General features: G+C 25.2%; 2 protein-coding genes across 6 annotated transcripts in view; one reads left to right on the top strand and one right to left on the bottom strand.

Annotated features, from left to right (window-relative positions):
- The window catches only part of LOC132931705 (potassium voltage-gated channel subfamily H member 8), a 191394-nt gene that overhangs the window by 125136 nt on the left and 40549 nt on the right, over positions 1-25709 (bottom strand). For all 5 annotated transcript variants that reach the window (XM_060997648.1, XM_060997647.1, XM_060997651.1 and 2 more), the window contains exon 3: positions 6914-7147. In XM_060997648.1, coding sequence (XP_060853631.1) covers positions 6914-7147 — 234 coding nt within the window. The remainder of the gene's footprint in view (positions 1-6913; positions 7148-25709) is intronic.
- On the top strand, positions 20461-24759 carry LOC132931934 (uncharacterized). The gene is made up of 2 exons (XM_060998041.1): positions 20461-20618; positions 23791-24759. Exons 1-2 carry the CDS (start codon positions 20598-20600, stop codon positions 24292-24294), a joined length of 525 nt encoding a protein of 174 aa, XP_060854024.1. The 5' UTR covers positions 20461-20597; the 3' UTR covers positions 24295-24759.

Here is a 25709-nt window from a genome sequence, read left to right as displayed (position 1 = left end):
TGAACGACGATAAATACAACTAAATTCAGGAATCGTGTCACTTTAACGGATAATAAAAATTAAAATAATTTATTTTAACATTGAAATTAACTAACATATTATACACCATTGAGATATTTAGTTATAAAACAAGCTGGGTACCGAGTTGGAGGAGACAATCATCATTTTGAATAGTATAAAGTTTTTTTTAAAGTTTATATGTTTTTACAATATTTTAGTTTTTGAAATATCGTGAAATATATTAAGTTATGGCAACACACTTTTTTAAACTAATTTTTTTTTTGCTATTGGTTATTGATATCTAATTTGAAACGTTTTTGAATAACATCATATATTTTTAATTTGATATTCAAAAGAAGAATATTTATCTCAGAAATTAAAAGCTGCATAGAAATCAAAGTTCAATCTAGTAATTAATAATTCATAAATATTTAAAGTTTAATGAACTGGGTAGTGGATTAAAATTTTATCGGTTACTAATTGTGTAATGCTACATTAAGCTCGTCTATACTTGAAATACGTATTAGTTATAAGTTATAAGTTATTATTTACAACTAATTAACTATTCGTTTGGAATTTTATTTTTAAACATCATAATTCATATTGCTTAGAAAAATATTCTGCCCTGGAACATTAAATTAAAAACTAAAAAAGTTATATCGATAAAGTTTTTTTTTTAATATTGTTTTTAATAAATTTAAAATTTAAATTATTTAAAAAAAGATTTTAATATTTTTCAACATAATCTGTGTTTACTTTTAAAATAAATAATATCTTGTACAGATAACAAAATAATAACGCTTTATAGTGCTATACTATACTGCATAGTTAACTGTTATAAACTGGGTACAGTCGTACAGGTATAATAATAATATGTAATGTCTCGAATTTGAATATACACAACACGCATGTGCAAATATAGTGTTATCCATGTTTATTCAATTATAGATAATACCATTCTCAAGTAAAAATTATTGTTTTTGTTCTATTAGTTTACTTAAAATAGTCATATTTTCAATAACGAAGTATAATAACTTATCAATATAATAACATAAAAAAAATACAATTATATTATTATAATATGCTATTTTAAACACTCGACTTCATATTATACAGAGATCTTACATAAAATAAAACACTTAAAATAAACATGACGTCACATAATTTTGAAATTTTTAACTTTTTTTCTCAATTTTGTGAAGTTCTACATTTTTTAAAAAATTGTTTCAAATCATAGTACTTTTTAACAATTTATTATAATAATTAATATTACACGTATGCAACCGTACGTATTTTGAAATGGTTGATTGCTTTTCCTACTTTATAATGAATATTTCATTAAAATATTTCATCAACAAATATACTAATAAAATCGATTAGTACTCTCATCAATTTCTAAATATTATGGTTAACCTAACTAATAAAGTAATAAGTAATTCGAAATAGTCAACCTTACTACATCAATTTGAACAAAATTACATCTAAGCCGATAAAAGTTAGAATTTTTAATTAATTTTAGAGTACCATTCATTGGAATACACTATTGTACCTTTAACAAACAACACAATTTTACAGTATTAACTTTACATGTATAGTTATTTATTTAAGAATCTTTTAGTGAAACTGTTTCTCTTTATACCCATTAGCGGAAATGTAATACAATTTAAAAATACTTTGTTCGACCAAAGTTTCTCGTTCGATAAGATTAATCTAAGTATTAAGGAAATAACTAACAGCAAAAAGTGTATAGTATAAAATTAATATACTTCTATATATATATATATATATATAATATATAAACAAATGTCAAACTAAAAATACACTTATATAATATGGGAAATTAAAATAATATGAAATATTTATTAGAAGTATAATGTGGCATTAAATTATACTATTCTAATTAAGTGGAACATTGAAATTATATTTTTAAAATAAGTTAATATTTATTAGATACCTAAAATGTTTGTTATTTCAAAAACGCTTTGTTATAATAAATATAAAGGTGTAAAAATATTACAACAGACTGAACAACATAAAAAAATTCACTGTAAATTTGTTTAGATTTACTTCAAAATCATTAAATAGTAGTACAATTGACTAAATAATTTAAACCTTCAATAATTTGAAACATTCGTTTTAACTACGGTTAACGCTAGTTCTCTTGAAAATCTCGCTGTAATTTGAATAAATACAATTCATTTAAGTACATTTGATAGTTCGAAGTTACGTTTTGGGAAAACTGGCACTAACACGTGACAATTCAAAGTTAAATCCGTTCAATGCTCGACAATTCAAAATATAATATTATTTAAATATATTTTTTTATAATCTTCTCGTAATAATTTACTATTCAATTAGGTACGAGTAAAGCTTATTATTTTCGATAAAAATAACTGATTTCTTCAAAAAATAATAATCTTTTATGATAATAATGTTATATCCCCATTTTAAAAACAATAAATAGCTGTAAAACCACCTTATTTTCTGTAATATTTAACAACTATAATAATAAAAAAACAAAATTTTTTCATAACTTACTCAGTAATTTGAATTTTTTTTGTTTTTTTGCTCTCTAAATATTTTGAACTATTTAGCAATTCAAACTTTCGGTAATACGAAATTTTTCATAAGTCCTGCTAACTTCAAATTTTCGATAGTTGACTATAGTTTGTAGTTTCAACATACGAATTGTTCAGTTGCGATACAGTCTTCTAACTTCAAAGTAAAATATTTTTAAATACTAACTATCCGAATAATTATTACAATTTAACACGATTTATAGAACAATGTAGATAGTAATATAATCAATAACTATATTAGTTTATTTATATTCCTATTACTTATTTTTAATTATATGTATAACATACAATATATTATATCGTATAAAAATGATCAATATTCTCAATATTAATAATAACAATAATTATTTACACTATTAAATTCCACCGAATCGAGTGAACTTTGACAACAGCCCGTCATAGTAAATTTTTATAATATTATTCTAATAATATGACGTGAGTATTAATAACATAATATGTAACACGGCGTAACATGTAGGCAATATAGGTACATTACGTCTCCGTACTTTAAACGAACATAATATGAATAATATTATCATCATCGATTATATTTTATTAAAATTTTGACTCGCGAATATTTATATTATCACTGTAGGATAACTTAAATAAGAAAAATACAAAAATACTTCCATGGAACGGATTATATGTTTTTCTTTATCGAATTGTCTATGATTCTCATTGTTTAATATACATCCCGCAGTATTACCAACTAAATTTTAGACAATGATAAAGTGATTACGTATCTTTCGTAGAAACCCAGAACATTTACTGTATAGAAAAAAAATCACCACTCTCTATTCACCAAACCAAATAAAACCTAACCAAGTATGTAATAGTGTATAAATCAGGTTATAGACTAGAAACTCTCAAATATATAATTTAATATTGCTGTTCATTGCATATGGTGTCATTTTTCAAGTAAATTTAATCTCAATATCCATATTAAAATGCTGTTTGTGTCGAAAATATTTTAGTAAAATATTGAGTAATAGAGAATAAAAATATTTCAAAGTTATTAACTGAACTGTATTTCAACAAGAAACAACATATATCAATATAATATAATAATATATCTGTTAATATACTTGTCAATACACTAGAACGTAGATACTTCAAAATGTAATGAAGTGACCGGATGACTAGTTGTAACTAACAATAATATTTCTCAATCTTTTAAGGCACCTAGCACTATGAGTTTAGATATAATATATACGTAGCTGAGAATTTATTTCAGCTCTTCAAAAAGAAGTCAAGCGTTGACTCGGTCATCAAAGCAGAAAATTGATTTTTACTCATATTCACTTAGTCTTAGACCATTATTTAATCTTAAATATTATTTACACTCGGATACCTTTGGCTATAAAAAAAAAGAAACTCTTATTTAACAAGTGAACGAGAAAATACGTCCCATGTTAACCTGGAATCATTGTTATAAACAGAATAAAAAAAATGGTAAATAATGTAACTCATCTCGGAGCCATAAATATAGAATTTATACTATACAGTTGTACTTTTCAAATAATCACTTGAAAGTGATCTTATGCTTTGTAATTTTATCATGCGAAAATTCAACTTGCAAAATCAAATCTAAATCATTCAACTGATAATACAGGGATGCAATAGTACCTAAATCAAAATACAGTTCACTCCATACACAACAAGTGCTTACAAGCTTATGATCACAAGAACATTGACAATAATAATAATAAACAAGACTTCTACAAGTTAAAACTAAAATTTGGTTAAAACGTTAAGTTAACTCTTTAGTTATTTTTGAAATAAACTTTTAACGTAATGTGTTGCTTTTTTTAATTTTTTTTTTTTAAATATTGTGAAATTATTATCATAATTATTTTTATTAAATATTTTTTTTCTGTAAACTTCGAATTTGACTAGAATTTGTTATTTTGCACTAAACAAAAATAATAATTATTACACCTAATACTTTTTTAGGAGTTTGACAATAGTTTACCATAACCTCTAGTTTATGATGCCATACAATATGGTTTCATAATTAACACCGATGTTTTTACTTAATGTACTCATGTTAATAATTAAATTATTGATGTTCTGAAATGTTGATTTAGTGGCGGTCTGTTTAGATATTGATCGATATATAGTATAATATAGTTCTATATTCTATAAAGATTTTCTAGAGTTGTCAACATAATATTATATTATATTATTTTGTTTAAATTTCATAAATAACTTATGATTTTCTTTTTACTGTTTTGATAGATTTTTAAGAGTATGACAATATTGACATGGCCTCGCTTAATATTTTTGAAAATATCTTGCTCAAATTAATTAAATTAGTAATATATTTTCAATAGTTTTCGGGGCATTTAATTACAGATCAAAATAATAAGCATTAATTTCAAGGTTTTTAATCACAGGTGAAAACCACGAGGATGTCAAAAACGACTATATCGAATAATGTACGGCCGCGTCAAGTCGGCTAAATGGTTCTAAGTTTATGCGGTTATGTGGAGGTTTTGTGCCAGTAGAAAATGGACACTGTGTACAAACGTACAGAAATATGTTGGTAAGTTCGCGTCCGGTGTTCGTACGACGCATTTACGATCCACAATACGCGTGGTCTTATTGTGAGTTATATTTTGTCTGCGCAATCTGGTCTTTCACATTGTACGTGCTCTGAACGACCTCCGACCACCGTTAAATCGAGTCCGTTCGCCGTATCACCAGTACAGTTTGCCGTATTCCTTTCGTGGGCACTGCTGGTTTAACGGAATAACAAACACGTTGCCGAAATTCGCCGACGTCTCTTTGCTCGTATTCTCTGTGTACACCTGCGTCAGTAAGTACAGCCCCACTTTCACTACTAAACCTTGCCTATATATGAAACTGCACACCACATAGCCTAAACGTGAATGGTGAGTTATCACGTCAGAATTATTTTTCTTCATTTCGTTTAATTTACGATTTTAATAAATAATTTTATACGAAGAAGCATTATATTTCATACGACGTTTACCTATATAATTGTATTGAATAATAATAGTTAGGACATACTTCACACGTGAGAATAAAAATAAATGCGCGTTTTAAATGTCCGACAAATCAGTATTTGTCCTTCTTTTGTGGCACATTTTTTGTTTGAAAATCAGAAATTGTGTTTAGCAGCATTTTAAATTTAAATTTAATTAATTTCCAATTCGTCTTTTGATTTTTGCAGTAAATTCTTTACTGTTTTCAAATATTAAATACATATAAAAAATATTAATTATTATGAATGCGATATAATAATAACAATATTTACACTATATATCGATAAAATTGAAAGTATTGCAACTTACAAATGTACAACAGCTGTGGTAGGAGATAAAGATTTATGATTTCACCTTAAAACCAGCACTTAAGCTGTTCAAGCTTCACGTATTTGCTTATAAGAACTTTACTATTATTCACTTTTGTCATACGAAATCGAACGCACTCGATTTTGTTATAACGTATTACACATTTATACACATCGTTTATTCTACTTAAACATAATATCACGTTATATATACGTCATTGAGAATTGCTTGTTTATTCCAAATCTGTTAAGATAAATACAAAATTTACGAACTATAAGGAAACAACTACAATATAGACACGTTAATATACGTTTGGCTTCTAAAAATGTAAGTTTATCTTAATTTGTACAATTATTAATTATTTATTGTGACGTGTGCAAAACCACAGTATTGTATATTTGATTCGACTTATTATAGATTAAATAGATTAGAAAATAATAAAATAATTCCAAATGCAGGAACAATTTTTAAATGACACCAAAGCTTGAAAAATGTGGTTAAAACAAATATAACGTGATAACTTAAAGTTAATTTTAAACAGAAATTTTTACAATTCAATTAAATTTAGATAAAATTGTTAAAAAATATTTGCTTAAGAAATAATATTAGATATCACGAAAACATCCCTGACATTATATAATTAAATCCAAAAATTTACAATAATTATACAATAGCAATATGTAAATATGATAAAGTCATGTCTCATTAAATTTCATATGATTATTATATATGACTAAGAGTCTCTGTCTCCTTTTGCCACTATGCTTGCCAACCCCCCGGGGTCCAAAACCACCATCGGTAACCTCTCAGCTTACTGCACGGACTTCATTCCACGTATTATATTAGAATATATACTTATTAACGCTATAGATACACGTTTATTTACCACGTGATTGAAATAATTAAATTTTAAGATAAGTAACATATTATTCACTTATAAATTAAAAATTAAAATATTTTAGTGAATTATAACAATCTTAATTTCATGTAATATAAATATAACATTTCTTAACTCACCATTTTTTTTGTAGAAAATCAATTCCAGTTTTAGTTCAGCTTTGCATTCCAGTGCCTTTTCAATCTGTGAAACATGGTCGTCACTAGTATCCGGACCAAAGAGAAACTTACAGGCGCAACCTTTCTGCATAATTTGCGCCCGCGCAAACCCAGTGAGTTCGCAGAATCCGTCTGAACAGTACACTATCGGATACAGTGATGGCACTTGAGCATTTCCGAGCACGAAATTACTATCTGCAAGTCAACAAAACACATCGTACATATTATATCATAATTTAAAAATAATATAATTGATAATAGTATAATACCACAACAGTGTAATTATTTATATAAATATAAATTTATTAATCTTATTTAAATTTATTAAATATATTAATATAAAAACGTTTATATAAAATGTCAATTCAATCAAAACAAACGTAGGTAAAAAAAAAAAAAAACGTTTTGTTGTAAATACCATTCAATTACATAATAATAAAAAATATATCTATACTATTGCGTTTTATTATGAATAAAAATAATATGACTGTACATTTAAAGTATCGTGTTTTATTTAAACTGAATCATAATTTTACGAAACATGCTTTCTCTCCCCTTTTTTCTTTAACAAAGGTTGGATACATAAAGTTTAATAAATCGGAAACTACTATTTAAAATCTTTATTAAGGTACCCCAAAAACTTTCAAAATTATTATCTGCTAAATAATTTAAAATAAACAAGGGTGGTTTTCATTTAAAAATAATCTCGGGATCTAAAAGGAGGTGAGTATACTTGTTAAATAACATTATATACAATTTTGATTCTGCCAAAAGTTATGGACTGATATAGCTACGTAGTTAATATTTTAAAAATCAAATCTAATAACGAAAAATAAATGGGAAAACGTTTTATAAAATACCTAAAACAAACAAGTTATATACAATTAAAAAACGGACATAAATAAATGTTATTTTAGTTATTATTAATTATGCATATTAGGCTATTAAAAAATGTAAAACTTCACAAATCTGTTATCAACTACAATATGTAACCTTATAATAATATAACATGACATGGCACAATATAGTCCATAACATATCAATCTATATTATGTGATATTGCATTCATAATTTATACTAAGTAATTATTTAAACAATGAACACCGAATACACATTATTCCAAAATGTATAAACTTTTTTTATAAAATATAAGCTATATGTTTATTATCGATGTTTGAATTTTTAATGGCTACCTGTGTTTACAGTTTCATAATCTGACACAAAATACTTATTATATCATAATATCAATGAATTAATATAAAACAAATAGATTTTAGATTCTTTATGAAGTAATAAATGTATTGATTTAACAATGTTTTTTTTTTCTATTTCCAGAACTCAAAATTAAAAAATCTAATTTTTCACAAAACAATTAGGGGACATTAAAAATATTTATGAAATAACTTAATATATATATTTATATATACATGATATTATTCCCAACACCAGTATTTGACAAAATCATTTTTTTTTTATCATTTTAAATGGAATAACAATAGATACATGAAATATTATAAAAAAATAGAAAATACATAGAAAAAATGTATACTAAAATTAATGAAGTTCAAATGTTGAAAAAATATGAAAAATAGTAATTTTATATAGTTGTAAGTTCATAAAATTTTAAAAATAATAATTGTATGCTATTTATACTTTGTTGCCAATTACACCATTCTAACATACATTAGTATATTGACTTGAAAAATTAGTTATTCTAATATTATCATTCTAGACGAAATGAAAAAATTATTTTTATAAATTTGTAAATACATTTTAATAATAATGTTATTTAGAACTACTTAAACATACCTATACATTTCTAAATATTTACTAATTTCAACACTTTACAATTTCTCATTCATTCAAAATATCCAACTATCAAATAGTACTCAAAAAAAAAAAAAATGCCCTTTTTATTATAATATTATACATTAATTATTTATGTACCTATACAATACTTATATATAACTTATGTAACTTCAAGATAGGTATGAGGTATGAGTTCTTATTTATAAAGACCGTCTAATAACAAATACTTATATAAATTTAAAAGGAATAACTGTTAAACTTAAACAGTGAATTTATAATTATTATACATATTTCGTCATATTATAATATTGTATATATATATTACACAATTATATTACAATGGATTTTATATTGTTAATAAATAATATAGTTCCCTCAAAATGTTTTAATAATTAATATATTTGTTAAGACGTCCTGCGTAATACTGCCATACGATTAATCTATTAACAATACGGTGTCTTATGTGATTCATAATGTCTATATACAAATGAAAATTTTGAACTAATACATACCTAGTCTTAATTCTTATTACAAAAAATTATGTAAAAAAATTATATTAAAACGTGTATAGAACAAATTATGAATGAAAAACTTTAATATTTTCTCTCAACAACAATTATTTAACTCAGAAACAAATATTGACATTAGAAATTTCAAGTTTTTATCTTATTCTCTCAAGGTGTTGTTACTTGTTACCAAAAGGTCTACCTTGACTTAAAAAAAAAAATATAGACTTTCATTTTTACTAAATAAAATATAAAAATGGTAAATATATATTCATGTTTTAGAATGATAATATAAAGGGATGAATATTTTTGAGTTTATCGTGCTATTTTAAAAATATCTGATAAATAAAACTGAACATGTTTATAAGCCATAAATTATAATTCTACAATGCATCTTGAATTTGAAATTAGTTTTAGAACAGTCTAAATCTTTCAGACTAGTAACTTCCTAATGTACGGAATATGGCAATTTTATACAAAATCGATTTTTGATTTTTTTTTTTTTTTACAAACCGTGTTAGTGATGAAAAGTATACGGTTAATAATTATGATAAATTAAAAAAAAAAATTATAATTACGGTATTCATATACGCATGTGTCATACAGTATTACGATAATAATATTAGTATGCACGCCAAAATATATTTGTTGACGTTATTACAAAACCAATTATTCCTAAAAGAAAACTAATAACCAAAATGATTCTCTACTAATCGAGTAGGCATATTTTTTTTCCTAGTCAAAAAGTACGACATTTACTGATGATGCAAAAACTCGTAAATTATTTAGTTAAAAAAGTGTGAAAAATCACACAGTGAGTGGAAGAAAAAAACATAAGGTTTTTTCCCTTACGTCGTTGACCTCTTAACGAGACTCAGTCTACTGTATGTACTTTCCCTTTGTTTTCGTATGGCGACGGTTTAGAGGAAGAAAATATCCGGTATCGATGTTCTAAAGGAAATGAGAGCTTCATAGCTGCTTGATGATGTTCATCAATCATTCGTTATAACGCATGTCGAAATCAACTTCGACAGTATGTATAATATGTCACGATTACAGGGTGTCTAAAACGTAATCTACAGATGGATTACTCTAAGTTTTATAATTTATAATATAATTGAGTAATTATATTACAGAATGTTTTTTTTTTTATTTAAATTAAAGTAAATTAAAAAATATAATTATTATGCAAAAGTATCGAATTTACAATATAATTTGTTATAAATAAATATAAAAAATAAACTACCTAAAATAAAATTTTATATTTAAAGTAAATTGTAATAAATTTAAGTAAAATTCAAAATTATTAACGTTATAAACAAACAAATACTTAATATCAATTAGTCATAAGAGATGTGGAATTAAGTTTTTTAAATACTGTTTAACTCAATTTAAATAAATTAAATGATTTTATACTTCTACTGAAATATTATGACGATATATTTAACACTTGGAAAATTAATGACTGTTATTAGTAGTTGTTTTAAATTAAATACAATTATGTGTTTATTTTTTCAGATTTTTCAAGAAATTTTAATCAAAATTATTTATAGCAATATTTTATAAATTATTAAGCATAATATTTGTATATAAAAATGTTGTTACAATTATTAAACTATTTCCTTTCGATTAAATATATTTTGTAATTAAAGTAATTCAGAAATAAATTAAAATGGTGAAGTTGTACAACAGTGTAGGTCTCCAAAATGTATTATGAAAAAGCCTTTTTGGCACGAGCCATGTCGGATAACTAATTAGATTAATGTAAAAAAAAAAGAATTAGGTTTATGTCATTTATCAGCCTTCAAAAAAACAAAAGTAATCCGTGGGAAAACGCTCATTGTGTACATTTTGTATTTTTATTTATATAGGTATGTGTACGTACTATATTATATATATATGTATATATTTATAACATAATACTACTTTCAACACATTTTTGGTATTGAATGTTTTATCAAGATCTTTTTCGTGTTATTAATGTTTTCGATAAGTTAAAAAAATTTATCTTTTTAATTAAATGCTAATTACAAACATTTCGATTATCAATGAGATAATTCCTTAAAAAAAAGAACATTATGAAAATAAATTATTTCAATTAACCATTAATGTATTTCGCTTTTAGAAATATTATATGCCAAGAAATTTAAATCTATTTTTTACAGTATTCTTTATGAACTACGCTTTCAACAAATGGTTGTAATAATATAAACATAAAATAATTAATTATTGAAAAACTACAAAAATAAAATTATTATTACATAGTCTTAATCATAAGATAAACGATAATCACAATCGTAAAATAGATAGACAATACAATTAGTAACTAGAGAATTAAGCTTTATATCGTATATATTATATTAGATGGTTTTTATAATAATTTATCTAATTTTATATAAATGATACCCAATGAAAATTAAATTATCGAACAAAGCTTATCGGAGAGAATGGCCAGAGGAGAGTAGTTTCATTTCACGGTGAATCGGGCACGTAGTAAGAGAAGTTGTCACTCTTGGGATGTTTATTATTATTATTATTTATTAGTTATCCCAGAAGAGAAATAACTCGACTGTGAAAGCGAAGAGACAAAATACGAAAATTAACGTGTGAATTCGAATGTGTTGAACTTGACTAAATTGCGAACGTTGTGAACAAAATATTGTTTAGTATAAACAAGCTTTAATTTTAAATATATTACTGAAGTTATTTGTTTTAATAAACTCACATAGAGTATTTTGCTCATTACTTAATAATTTTAATTAATTAATCATAATATTTATGTACGTTGATTCTAACTATTTATAATATTTACATTCAAATTTATATTTGCAATAAGTACAATAAAGTAATAAAAATATCTATTTTTTTTTTTTGTTTTTCCAAATAATATTATGCAAATGAATTTAAAGAAATTATATTTTAAACTTTTTTAAAACTTTTCATGAAAACTTTACTTATCAATACTTATAATAAAAAAAAATCTCTATTTTTTTTTAATTTAAATTATATTTTAGTTTTTGAGAATATTTATTACAAACATTAAATTATTTTTTTTTACGAGTACTTCAATCAGAATTCTATGAAAAAACCAAAAATTAATTTTTAAAACTGAAATATGACTCATCAATATAAACCAATGAAAAATAATTCAATGTAAACAATTTTATATTTATAAATAATTATATACCTTACTTCTATATAAATAAACAACATAAAAATCGAACAATGATTGTTAAACAGCTGAAAAAAATCATGTACAAAACTAAGAAACCAAGAATATATTTTTATAAAAGTTTAGAATTTAAATTTGTATCATTTTAGGCCCTCCCTTCCACTAAAAAAAATAATTAATCCCAATAAATAATTAAAAAAACTTATGAAAATGATTTATAAATAAAAATCGTCAAACAAGGAGCAGTTAACTCCTGACCATTGCATTTATAAACGAAATAAAGGAAACGTTAACGAACAACCATACATCACAGAAACGGTTTTTTCACAAAGAATCGTATGTTATTTGCTTATTTTCATAATGAAATACTTTTCAAAGACTCATTTTGCTTGTATTATCATTTGAGCCATTCGCAAGATTGCGTGCAGATATACTTCTAATTTCTATGTAACATTCGTGTTTGAACATAATATTTGGATTGTAATTTATATATTGTACCCCGCGAAAATAAACCTATTGTAATTAAAAAAAAAAAATAACGCCACACACAATACAATACAATAATGTTTATAAATAACATTTTAAATCTTTTTAAAAAACTGAAATGACGTTTAAAGGTCATCACCGCGCCCATGCTAAAGACAATAATGCATACTTATCATAGAAGTCTCACCTCGATGTAAGTAGAACCTTTAATTTTTTCGTGTCTACATGTTTATGATACGTTATGCCATTCTATAATACTAATACTGATCTCGAACACATTTTACGTAAATCATAGACTTTTAACAAGGATCGCTAAAATGCAAAATTTATCCACGAGCTATTGACGACAAATATTTCACAAACAACAAATTACTAAATTGGCAACCGTTGGCTCCGTATTGTGAAGTGCGTAATATATTTCCATAATGGGTTCTCGTTAAATAGACAAATCTGGCATTGCGCCCTTAACACCCCTCTTTAAATTAAAACATAATATATTTTATAGGAAACACACACACCCACATATTATGTATATATATATACATACATATATATATATATATATATACTATATACATCAGCAAAAGGATAGAAATTCCAACGATGCCAGTTCCAATGACTGTACAAGGAACTCAATTGATTTGACTTCATTAGAATAGTAACAATACATTTAATTTAACTTTAATGTCCACAAAATTCAAAAGCTTAAGACATTTCAATTTATTTCTGATGACAGTCTTTGATTAGAGCTTTACAATATAACAAATTAAAATATGTATGGATGCCACTTCATAGGTAGATTAAGTACACTTTTAGTAATTTGAAAAACATGTTTTATTTATTCAAACCAAACTTTATATTACCGATTGACATGCATTTTAAAAACATTATTGGGATTTTGAAACAATTTTTATGGTTCAATTAATTATGTTTGAACAGTATACGGATAATATTTTTAGTAATTCGATTTGTTTGAAATATCGTCAATGATACATACAACTATTTTGTCACAGCGACCCCTAATAATCTCTAACTTTCTATTAACAATAATTAAGAAACGTATTGATTAATTATCACATACAAATTAAATTATATTATTTTGATATTTTCAGAATATTTAGTATAAATACCTAGGTATTAAATAAAATTTTATCACGTATATTATATTATACAGCAACGAATTATATTCAATATAAACTAATAATGTTAATAAAGCATCAATTATTTTATTATCATCAATCAAAGGGAGAAGGATGTTTCCAGAATTTTGTATTGACGACAATTTCTGATTTTCTTTACTGAACGTTTAAGACACGAACTAATGTTACTACATGTACGCACGATTAATCATAAACTTCATTCAGAATGTTCATTAGATACGAGTAAAAGGAAAAAGATAAGTCTAGCGCATGATACCGATGAGGTGCTGAAGATTTAATAACGTAAACATATACCGAGCGCATTAATAACAGTTTAAATAACGACCGTATCTGTCTCTTGTGCAGAAATTATTATTTTATTTTTGTTAATTATCTACGCCCATTAGATCATAAAATAATAATTGAAATAACGTTCGAAAAGTCTTGTTTTTTGCTCGTAATCTGCGTCCGCATTTGTATCTGTGGACCGCCGACAATAAACATACAATTTATTTATAAATAGAGACAACTTTCATAATAATTACATTTTAATGTAATAAAACCGTTTTTCGTGAAAGTTATTAAATAAGTAATATTATTTTTAAAAGGATTTACAATATGCAACACACACTGAGTAAAGTTAATACCGTAATACACTAAACGCTATTTCGATTCAAAAAAAGTCATCCAGAAATAATTGATCCTTTTTCTCCTTGATATTACGGTATGATAATAAATCTAATACCATAGTCATCTCGATCCATAGGTATCATTTGTACAGGCCAAAATATACGTGCTGAATTTATTACACCTGTAGCGTTTTGAAAGGAGGTATAATATGAAAGGCTAGAACATTAAGAACGAGCACTGACAAACAGAGTAGACGCATAGAAAGGTAGAGAAAATGTTTCGTGCTAAACCAAGAATATTAAGATAGATGATAGCATCTTATGGATTTAGGGTTGCTAGTGGATGAGGACAGAGAATGTATTTTAAATATGAAGTGAATAACGGCTAAACGACTTGATTTATTGTTTAAAGAGATTTCACAAATTACATTATAATGTTAGTTATCTTTCATCAAAAAAATTAACTAACTACGGTTATATGTATAATAATATATCTAAATATAATGGAAATTGTTTACTTCACTTTCGGTTAAAAATTTTAAAAATATAAATTAATTAATTGTTTGTGATAAGTTGAAATAGTAAAACAAATCATTTCTTTCGATAATCTAAAAATGTTAGCAATGTTTCCAATCATTTTACTCATCATACAAAAATATGTTCAATTTTATTCGAATTATTTTTTTTAAGTAAAATTATTGTTAACTATTTTATTAAAATTATTCATTATTAAAAAATTTCAATAAGGAACAGTTGAAGTAAAATAAAAATAAAACATGGTATAAATAAAGTATTTTCAAGAAACAAACACTTGTAAAGAAATTAAAAGAAGAGGATAAAAACAAATACGTATACCAGTGTTGTACGTCTATACGTGCAGCTACTTCTAAAATAATACAAGACACCGACAGCGTTCGCATAACTTATGAGAATCGAAATTGAGTTTTTCATGTTTTCAATTTCCGTTCGATTGATAAAAAGTCAATGTATAATAATTTTACTTGAGTGCCTATCTAAATGATTTATTACAAAAATAGACAAAAAATATACCAACAGCTGAAATAAATCCAATATATACAATAGTCAATTTACAATTGTATAATTAATCCAATTTAAAAAAATATATATTTTATTATTTTTAACTTAAATTTTAAGAAGACATTATGGCGTATTTCATTAAATTTATTATTTTTAATTACAGCGAAAAAAAGTTATATTGAGTTAAATGAACTTGAATATTTTATCAAACAATAGAAATATAACATTTTACTAGATTTAAATGTAATATTTATAGCTTTTCTTACAATTAAAAAGCAGATGAGAATATAGAGAAAAAAAATTTTAAATACCAATTATAACTCAAATTTCCAATTGGCAAATAATGGTTTTTAATAGTTCTTTAAAAATGTATATCCCTAAGATAAAAATAATAATAAATGTTGTAGTGTATAATAATAATTGTATAGCCATCATCGAGAAAATATATTTTTCTTCGTCCATCAAAAATATTACACGGAGGATAGACATTCATTTCAAATTTCTCAAGCACAATAATTTTGGTAACGAGATTCAGAAACGGTTCTATGTATAAGTAAACAGAGAAGGTTCGAAAAGGTAGAAGGATTGACAAAGTTGCCCATTATGTATAAGATATCGACCTAATGGTACACAAAGGTTGACAGGATATAAGGGCATGTGTATACGAGAACGACGTCTCTCAGTTATATATATTTCACATAATCTTCGTTTCAATAAAGTAAAAAAATGTATATATAAAAAAAATATACCGTTAACCGTTGTATAGTTATGCAAAGAAAGATGTATAGTGTATACTGTAAGTTCGACTAGAAGTTTTAATATCTGTGATGGAAGCCACTGTTCTTTAATCTACTCAGTGTATTAAGCGTTGGTGGAAATAAAATATATGAAGCACAATAGTGTGCGCTTAAAAATTGTTTATTTTCGTTGTACCTACCTGCTATTCATTTAGACAATATTACCGTTGTCGTATTTACATCATTAACCATAATATGATAAGATTCAATAGTGAATGCAAATGGCAAGAATAAATTGAATGTATTTTTTATAAATATTATATAGTAGATATACCTCCAACATCTCGAATATTTCATTAATATACATTAAGCGTTATCCTATTATTGACATGCCACATAGCCTAAATATATTTATAACTATTACTTTATGGTTGATAAACAGGACTATCAAATATTATTATGTGTACAAAAATTGCAAATAATTATTATAGATGAATTCTAATATAAAATTGAAATTGTGAAATACAGTTGTAATAAGCTACAAAATCATGATTAAATATAACCTATCTCGTTTATGAAAAGAAACATTTTCGTTTAAAATAACTAATGCAAAAAGTATTCAAAGAAACTAAAAATGTAGTTTAAGCAATTGAACTAGGTTTAATAAAAATACAAGAATTTAATTTTTGTCAGTCTAAAACAAATTCATAGCGTATTATAGATACCTTAAAAAATGACAAAATAAGAAATTAAAATAAGAATTTACGGTTTTAAATTTCCAATAACTATTGTTTCTCGAAATAATAACTTTTGAAATAGTTCTCTAAAAGCTGTTTGAAGTTCTGTAACTGTAATTTACCAATTTACCACAAGTGTCAAAGTTCTTATATAATTCAAAAATGTTATTAACAACTATGATTAGAAAAAAATTAATGCAGTTTAATAAAATTAAATATATTAATACCTAGTAAAAGTAGTACCTAAAGTTAGCTTCTATTGCAAAGTATAAAATATACTATTTAAGTGAGAACTATAATGTAATACATAATAGCCAATATCTATATAACTCTTTTTTATTTGATTTGAACAACTTAAAATTAATTATAAATACCTAATCGTATAATATTATAAATAATGATGTACTTATACCATACTATTAATAAGAATTTCGAAATATAGTAATTCACTAATCGTTTCCATTGTTCTAAAAACTGAATAGCAGATAACATAAATACCATATGGCTAAGTCACTGGTTCACTACGCTTAGTTGACCACCCTGTAAAATACTATTCAAAATCATTATTTTAATGTTTTTTAATTGCAAATGATTATACGTATAAAAATATGTTTATCGCACTATGCGTATTGTATTTAACTTATCAGTTATCCGTCTTAATCTAAATAATTGATAGATCATACAGCAAAAACATGTATTTTTATAACGAAACAACATGTTATTTATTTATACAACTATTTAAAAGTTATAACTATTAATAGTTGTAAAATTATAAATACATGCGAATTATCAAAACAAAACATTGATTCATTCAATATATTAGTCGAATTTGATACTCATTTAAAATATTATATGACTTAATCCAACACCTTTTATATAATATAATATACAATATTATCTTATAATTTATTATTTATCTATGATATTTACCTAATTGTATGTAATTCAAGCTTGAAAGGTTATAACTTTTAAATAATAACAAAACAATCAATTCGTTATATTTTTCTATCATTTACAAATGATTTTCTTTATATTTAGGAAGCATAATAATAAAATTTAAATATAGCTTTGCCCATTATTATGATTATAGGCAAAAATGCCGCACAGTTTAAACATTATGTTTCTATAATAAAAACGCAAATATGTATATAATTTCATAACGAAGAATATAGCATAAAAATATTTTAAAAAAATGTATATAAATATTTTTATCGTCTTGACTTTAAACTAAGTACATATACAGTATGAAATTTTATCAAAAAATTTAAATTAAAAACATTTCCAAAGCATGCGTGAAAGCAAATTACGATATTAGTCGTGCGACTAAACTTTATCAAACCCAACTCAAAGTTATGTAAAATAATATTTATCAATTGAGCCTACTCATAATCACCAATATTTGATTTAATTTGTAGAAATAAATTTTATTTTTACATGTTTAATGTTTCACGAGCGTTTCGTTTTCGATAGACTGTACATATGGCTCTAAGATCAAACTGATTTAATTTTAATATTTCTTTTATTAATTTACGACGTATAATACAACTAAAAAAAACTTATATTGTTTAGTAATTAAAAAACAAATAAAAAATCAGTATTGGCATATGAATTGTTAAATGAAGGTATTTATTTAAAAGTATTTATCTTTTTTTGAATTCTTATCGTTTATATCACAGGTCAAAGTTGAACTTAGATACCTACTCATTAATTTTCATAATATATCATTGGATTTGCACAATGATTTTTTTCTAAGACGCAATTATTCGGAATTCTTACCGTCTATATTTTTGTCATCGATACAACAAACAAAAATACATCCAAAACGAAAAAAAAAATATAGTTCTATTATTCGTCATAAAATGTATTTGATATTTATTATACGTCAATTAATACAACTTGTCTACATATTGTAGTAAACACTGTACTTTGACGGCAATCAATACGATAAAACCGATACTTTTTTCCCTCGTCAAGTATACCTATTAGTATAACAAAAATAAAATAAGAATAAATGAGACTAGAAAATGCATTCGGCCGGCACGTACCTTGTACCTATAATACAACAATAATGTATGAGTATAATGTATAAAATGTTATTCCGCGACCTACGCCGCGGTAAAACAATATTATTTATCTCTGATTATTAATACCTGCCTATCTGCAGCAGTGGTACGCAAAATCCCGGATTAGCGACGACCAACATAAAATCTCGGTACGCGTGTTTAAAGGGTTCCAAAAGATTCCATTCTAATTTGTCGAGATCGCTTATTTTCTGTCCTCTTTATACAGCCTCAAACGGACACGGTCATACGTTGACGCCACTATGCCCAACATTCTGGGTTAAGTGGCAGGAAGGGATATTATTAAAAACCGATGAAAATATAATGTAAGCTTACATATATTATATTATATTATTATATTATTATATTATATTATGTAGCGAACACATAGGCAGCGTGAGTAGCATTTTAGGCGATTGCAAATTTATTTAAAATGTCCTCGTTGTGTTAATTAATTAAGTGTTGGTATCTCACTCTCAATATATATGGACACTTCTTGACAAAGAAAAGTATTCGACTATAATTTAATAATAAATATTTTATTTTGCACAAAACATTTTCCTGAACAAACCTTTAAAATTGTGAAAAAAAAATGGTGAGCTTAAGCTCCGTAGCCATCTAGCCAAAATTTGCACAAATACACGTGCATTAATTAATACACATAATTTAATAATAAATCTTTTATTTTGCACAAAAAAATTTCCTGAACAAACCTTTAAAACTGTGAAAAAATGGTGAGCTTAAGCCCCGTAGCCATCTAGCCAAAATTTGCACAAATACGCGTGCATTAATTATTACACATAATTTAATAATAAATCTTTTATTTTGCACAAAAAATTTCCTGAACAAACCTTTAAAATTGTGAAAAAAAAATGGTGAGCTTAAGCGCAGTAGCCCTGTAGGCCAGCCAAAAAATTTGCAAAAATACACGTGCATATCAGTATACATTATTGTAATTTAATATATTATTATAATAGTAAAACTATGATTTCGTTATTAAATCATAAAATACGACGTTGTAACTGTGCATGTGCGTACATGTGTGTGTGTGTGTGTGTGTGTGTGTGTGTGTGTGTGTGTGTGTGTGTGTGTGTGCATGTGGGAAATTTATGTGCGTAACAATAAACGGCGATACGTAAAGTATTGATAGGCGATAGAGTGGTGGATGGGATTGGCCCAAAGTGTAGGACGAGAGGGCAGAGCATGCGGTAGTTGGTGATTATAAAAAAGACGACGTTCTTCGTCGGTTAATAACAGTTTGCAAACGGCCGTACAGTTAATTAAGACTAGCAGTTCAATAGTCTATCTAATTTCGCACACAACAATAATAATATGATGTTCAACAAATTCTCCGTAAGTATTCAATTTAATTTATATTCTTTCGTGTTTTACTAAAATACTTTTAAAAACTGAATTTAAAATGTTTATCCAAATAATTCAAGCAATATGGTTTTTAAAAAATAATATTCTATAATTTTCATTATTCTTTTTATATTATTGCACAGTATTGGTACTTTACCATCATTGTTTTCAATCAAAAATGTTATATTAATTCGATAACGTTATTCGATTGTTTTGGTACCATTTAATTTAAAAGATACATAACAAAACGTTTGTACGTGTAACAAAGTATATTTTGAAATATTTTAATAATTCATAAATGCTACTAACTGACAAAGTTACAAAAATGATTGATATTAGAAAAGTTTTAATAATAAAATATAAACATACCCAATAACTAAAATTCATAAAACCAATTTTTAAATTTAAATTTAAAAAAAAAATGTTTATCATACAATGGAAAGCATAAATTACTGAATATGAGCTAAACCGCTAGCATTTTAAACAGTAAAATAATTAGAAAATATCTGTAGGTATTAAAAAAAGTAAAAAATGAAGAAATAGCTTCGTATAAACTTAATTATTTATACCAAATAAATAAATTTATACGGTTTTACTTAAAAAACAATCAAAATAATTGTTTAAACACTTACTTTATTGATAGGTAGCTAATTTCAAATAAATACAATTTTGAATAATTTATTTGTTTTTATTCAAATAAATAACGTTAAAAAATATATATACATCGTTTATTTTCACCAATTGGTTTAAACATTTAATACCAAATAAATAATGAAAATAAAAATGTTTAAACAAAAACGCTTTCCATTTGTTGACCATATTTTATAACTATTAGATGACAATTTTATTTTTCTTACTATAAATACTCATTTACACTACATATATAAATAATTTTACTAATATTACAGCAATAAATAAATAGGGACATATTATAATGATAAGTTAGAGACAAACACGATTTAATATTATGTGAGACTTTCCCTGCCATTTGTATCAAACTTCTTGGGGAAAACTTTGTATATGCATCGTATACCATGTAATATAAAATAAAATATTTCTCTAAATATATTAGAACGACTTGTTATGGAATATAACTCTACAACAGGTGGTAAACAAATTTAATTTTAATAAAACAAATTATAAAATGAATAGATTTTTTTTGCAACTTTCTTTCGAATTCTATTTATAATAAATATTGGGTTCAATTTGGTACATAAATTGTATGAGGATATTTGCTAACCAAAAAGTACCTAAGATATGAATATATTTTATAGGTATTACTTTTGATATATTATGTTACTTATATTTTTCTTATATTTACGGTAACTTATAAGAGTACACTTATTTGATTAATATCACACTCTATTTTCTAAAATAATATCAAACTTTTAATATCATTTTATATGTTGACACATCATAGATATTAAAATAAACAACAAATATATGTATATTTTAGATACTCCTAAAGAAATATTAATAAGTTGCATTATAAATGTGGGTCAGGTTTAACTGGTATAACATTGATTTTTATTATAAAAAAAAGAATTAAAATATTCAAACAAGATAATTTTTATAATCTATATTCATTATTATATTATATTATATTCATAACCAAGAAATTATACGTGAAAATATATCTTATAATAAGTATTATTAAATTTGCAATAATATGTGCAAAACTTTACACGATAATAATATTTCTTACATCACTCAAGAAAAATATTTAGTATTTTAAAAACCACGATGATAAGATAACAGAGATCAAAAAGTATGAATTATTAATAAACTTTAACTACATAAAAAAATAATTATATTAAATAGCAATGTGATCACTAATTATAATAGATAGAAATTCATTTTTTTTAAATACCTATGTTTACTTACATACATATTTTTGAAAGCCTATTCAATTTTAAAGTTTACGTTATATATATTATACCGATATAAATTAAATTTATAAAATGAACAACATAAAATGATTTAGCTTTTACTAATATAATATATAAGTTATTTATTATCAATAATTTATATCATGATAATAGTTATATAAATTATTGTTTAAATGAGCTGTTTACAATATCAACAACCATCAAAATCAAAACTAAGAAAAAGTCATAATAAAAATTCCAATATACTCGTATGACTATTTTACACCCTAGAGAAATTAAAATAAACAATTAATGTGGGGCTTCTCTTCAGTGAACTAACAAATTATAACCAAACAAAATAAACGATAGGCAGACTTCACAAATTGCTTTATTAGTCTTCGTTTTTAATTGACTAAACACTATAAATTCATAAACAAAAATTGTGATTAATTAGATAATTATATAGGTATCACAGTTGCATTACCTTTATAGTTTATACATATACCATTGAGACATTCAATTACGATAATGTATGTTTAAATTAAAAACGTAATGCTAGTTGGAACAATGTTATAGTCATTTTACGAATCTTACAAAAATGAATTCCCACATATATTAAAATCAAATAGATCTAGCCTTGAAATTTAAATAAAAAATACCAAATTCATCGTGCGTCAAGATATTTTTAGCAATATATTTTAAATTCAGTTTTAACAGGTTCTCAAAGTGTACGGTAGAACCTTGATAGTCCGGGTGATTAGTAATTTTCCTGACCGTCGTGTAATCGTAATAATTGGGTTTTTTCAGTAAACGCGCACTGCACGATATTAAAAATAATACTACCCATTATATCGCTTCAACCTTCAATATTTTCCATTAATTCATATATAATATTATGTATGTAAATTATACACAGTATGCGTTATACACCTATCAGTGGCGAATTTGAAGGAGTGGTGGATGGATATAAACTACTCCCACCACTACCCCCACCCACACACACACACACTTTTCTTAGAAGTTGGCACATGGTGTATTTTTAATTATTGTCGATTATATATCTACGTATAATAACAATAACATTACCGAATTACCATATTCAATAAGATAAAAAAAAATACTTATAATATATTACCGTAAAAAATATAAATCTAAGAAATCAAAATTAAATCTGATGTGCACACGACGAAAAAACCAGTTTTAACTCTCCGCCCCTTAGTCGATTTTTATAGGCGCCACTATAACGTGACGTGCAGCATATTTTGTGTATTTTACGAATTACTGATTTTACACAGGTATTCGCCTTGTTGGCCGTCACTCTACTGGCCGTTTCGGTCATCGGACATCCGACCACAGAAGCCGCGGCTGAGAATGGCGACAAAATCGAGGAAACCGGAACGACGGTGAAAAACGGCATCCACGGTTGGCTGAAGAAAGTCCAAGCGAAAATCGTCAAATCCCACGACAACTGTACTCACGGCGGCGGCGTCATCCATTGGGTGAAGAACAAACTGGGATTCGCGAAATCCACCACTACCACCGAGACGCCGACGACGACCGCGGAAACCGATTATTCGGGTTACCATCCGGTAACCTCGTCGGTGGGCGGTGCACCCCAAGGAGAAACGGAAGAAGGCTACGGCGGCGACGACTTCACGATATTGGACGACGCCGCGTCGATGAATCCCAGTGACGTCAGCGGCAACGAATCGGCCAGTGTGGACACGACATCGTCGATGACCGAAAACTCCAGCTACTCAGAGGATCCTTCCATCGACGTCCGCATGCAGAGTTCTTAAACGGACCATCTGATCGATTACTATAGTAGTGGTTTTGTCTTCGACGAGCTTCGCTCAACAATATTCAGATTTGTAATTGTTTTTGTACACTTTTACATTTTTATACGAACAAAAAGTTCCACTATATTCTATAAGTTATTTTTTTATCGACAATTATAATTATTAACGAGTGTTGCGTACCGTAACCATGTCGTTTGTGCAAACCGCCTTGTCTACGGACATAATAATATGTCGGTGTAATTTTGTGCACATAAGATAATTTAATATATTTCGATAAGTTTACGTATACAAACATTAAAATATTATTACTTAACACTATATTATTATTGTAATTATAATTAATATTACACATTATTATTATTATTATTATTATTACTAATATTTTATTATTATTATTTATACTATTATTATTAAAACAATGTATGATGTAATTTAATAAATCGCTGTTGCGACTTACGAACTAAATTTTATTACGTAGTTTGTAGACCAATGCAGATTTGATCCTTAACCTTGCGAATCATTATGATATAATATATACTTAGTACATAGGTAATATTATAGTATACCATTAATAATCTTAATTAATAGTACTTTTGATATATTTTAATTGAACTATGGAATAAAAATAAACCGTGTGCCTTTTTTCATTCAAAGTTCAAGGGTATTGATTTTATTTCAGCCATTACGATTTAAATATGATAGTTAATTCGAGTTAATTAATTGTCAAACTTCTTGAATCCCGTTTATACAAAAATTATTTATAATTCTTTTATTATTATACAGATATAGAAAATATTAAATGGAATATACATATGTTGTTTTGTGCAAATTGTATAATAAGTAAAAAATATATGAAAAAAATGGCCATTCATTGACTTCAATTGCATAATATACATACCTATTATGTATAACATTAATTATTTAATTAAGGTGTTTAATAATTAATGTTACCTTAAGTTTTTTATTGTAACAAAAATACATTAAACGATATAGATATAATTATTTAATTATTGAAAAATAAAATTTATATAGCAAATTTTATCGATAAACAGACTAATAAAAACAAATTAAAAAACCTAATCACAGTAATAATTGTTAATAAATAAAATTACTAATAATATAGTAATAATTAATATAATCAATGTATTGTTTATTTGAAGTCGGCAATAAAAACTAAGTAGTAGTATAGTTTATATTTTATATTATGTTAAAAGTTATTTAAATATATATGATATTACTACTTAAACAATATTATTAATACAGTTTTTATTTTATTTTATTTTTTGTACATACATATAATATAAGTATGAGTATCTAAAATACATCATAGTACCTACGTATTTAATGATAATAATCAGTGTTAGAAGTACTTAAGTACTTTTACTTAAGTAAAAATATTCAAATTATTCAAATAC

This window comes from Rhopalosiphum padi, chromosome 1 (genome assembly GCF_020882245.1).
Source record: "Rhopalosiphum padi isolate XX-2018 chromosome 1, ASM2088224v1, whole genome shotgun sequence".
Lineage (NCBI taxonomy): Eukaryota > Metazoa > Arthropoda > Insecta > Hemiptera > Aphididae > Rhopalosiphum > Rhopalosiphum padi.
Note: the sequence above shows the minus strand (reverse complement) of the source record. Positions and strands in the feature narration are given on the sequence as shown.

Excerpts from the sequence above, each read along its gene's own strand:
- LOC132931934 (XM_060998041.1), top strand. The coding sequence starts at position 20,598 with ATGATGTTCAACAAATTCTCC. Across the intron at positions 20,619-23,790 it reads TGATGTTCAACAAATTCTCC|GTATTCGCCTTGTTGGCCGT; the intron begins GTAAGTATTCAA and ends GATTTTACACAG.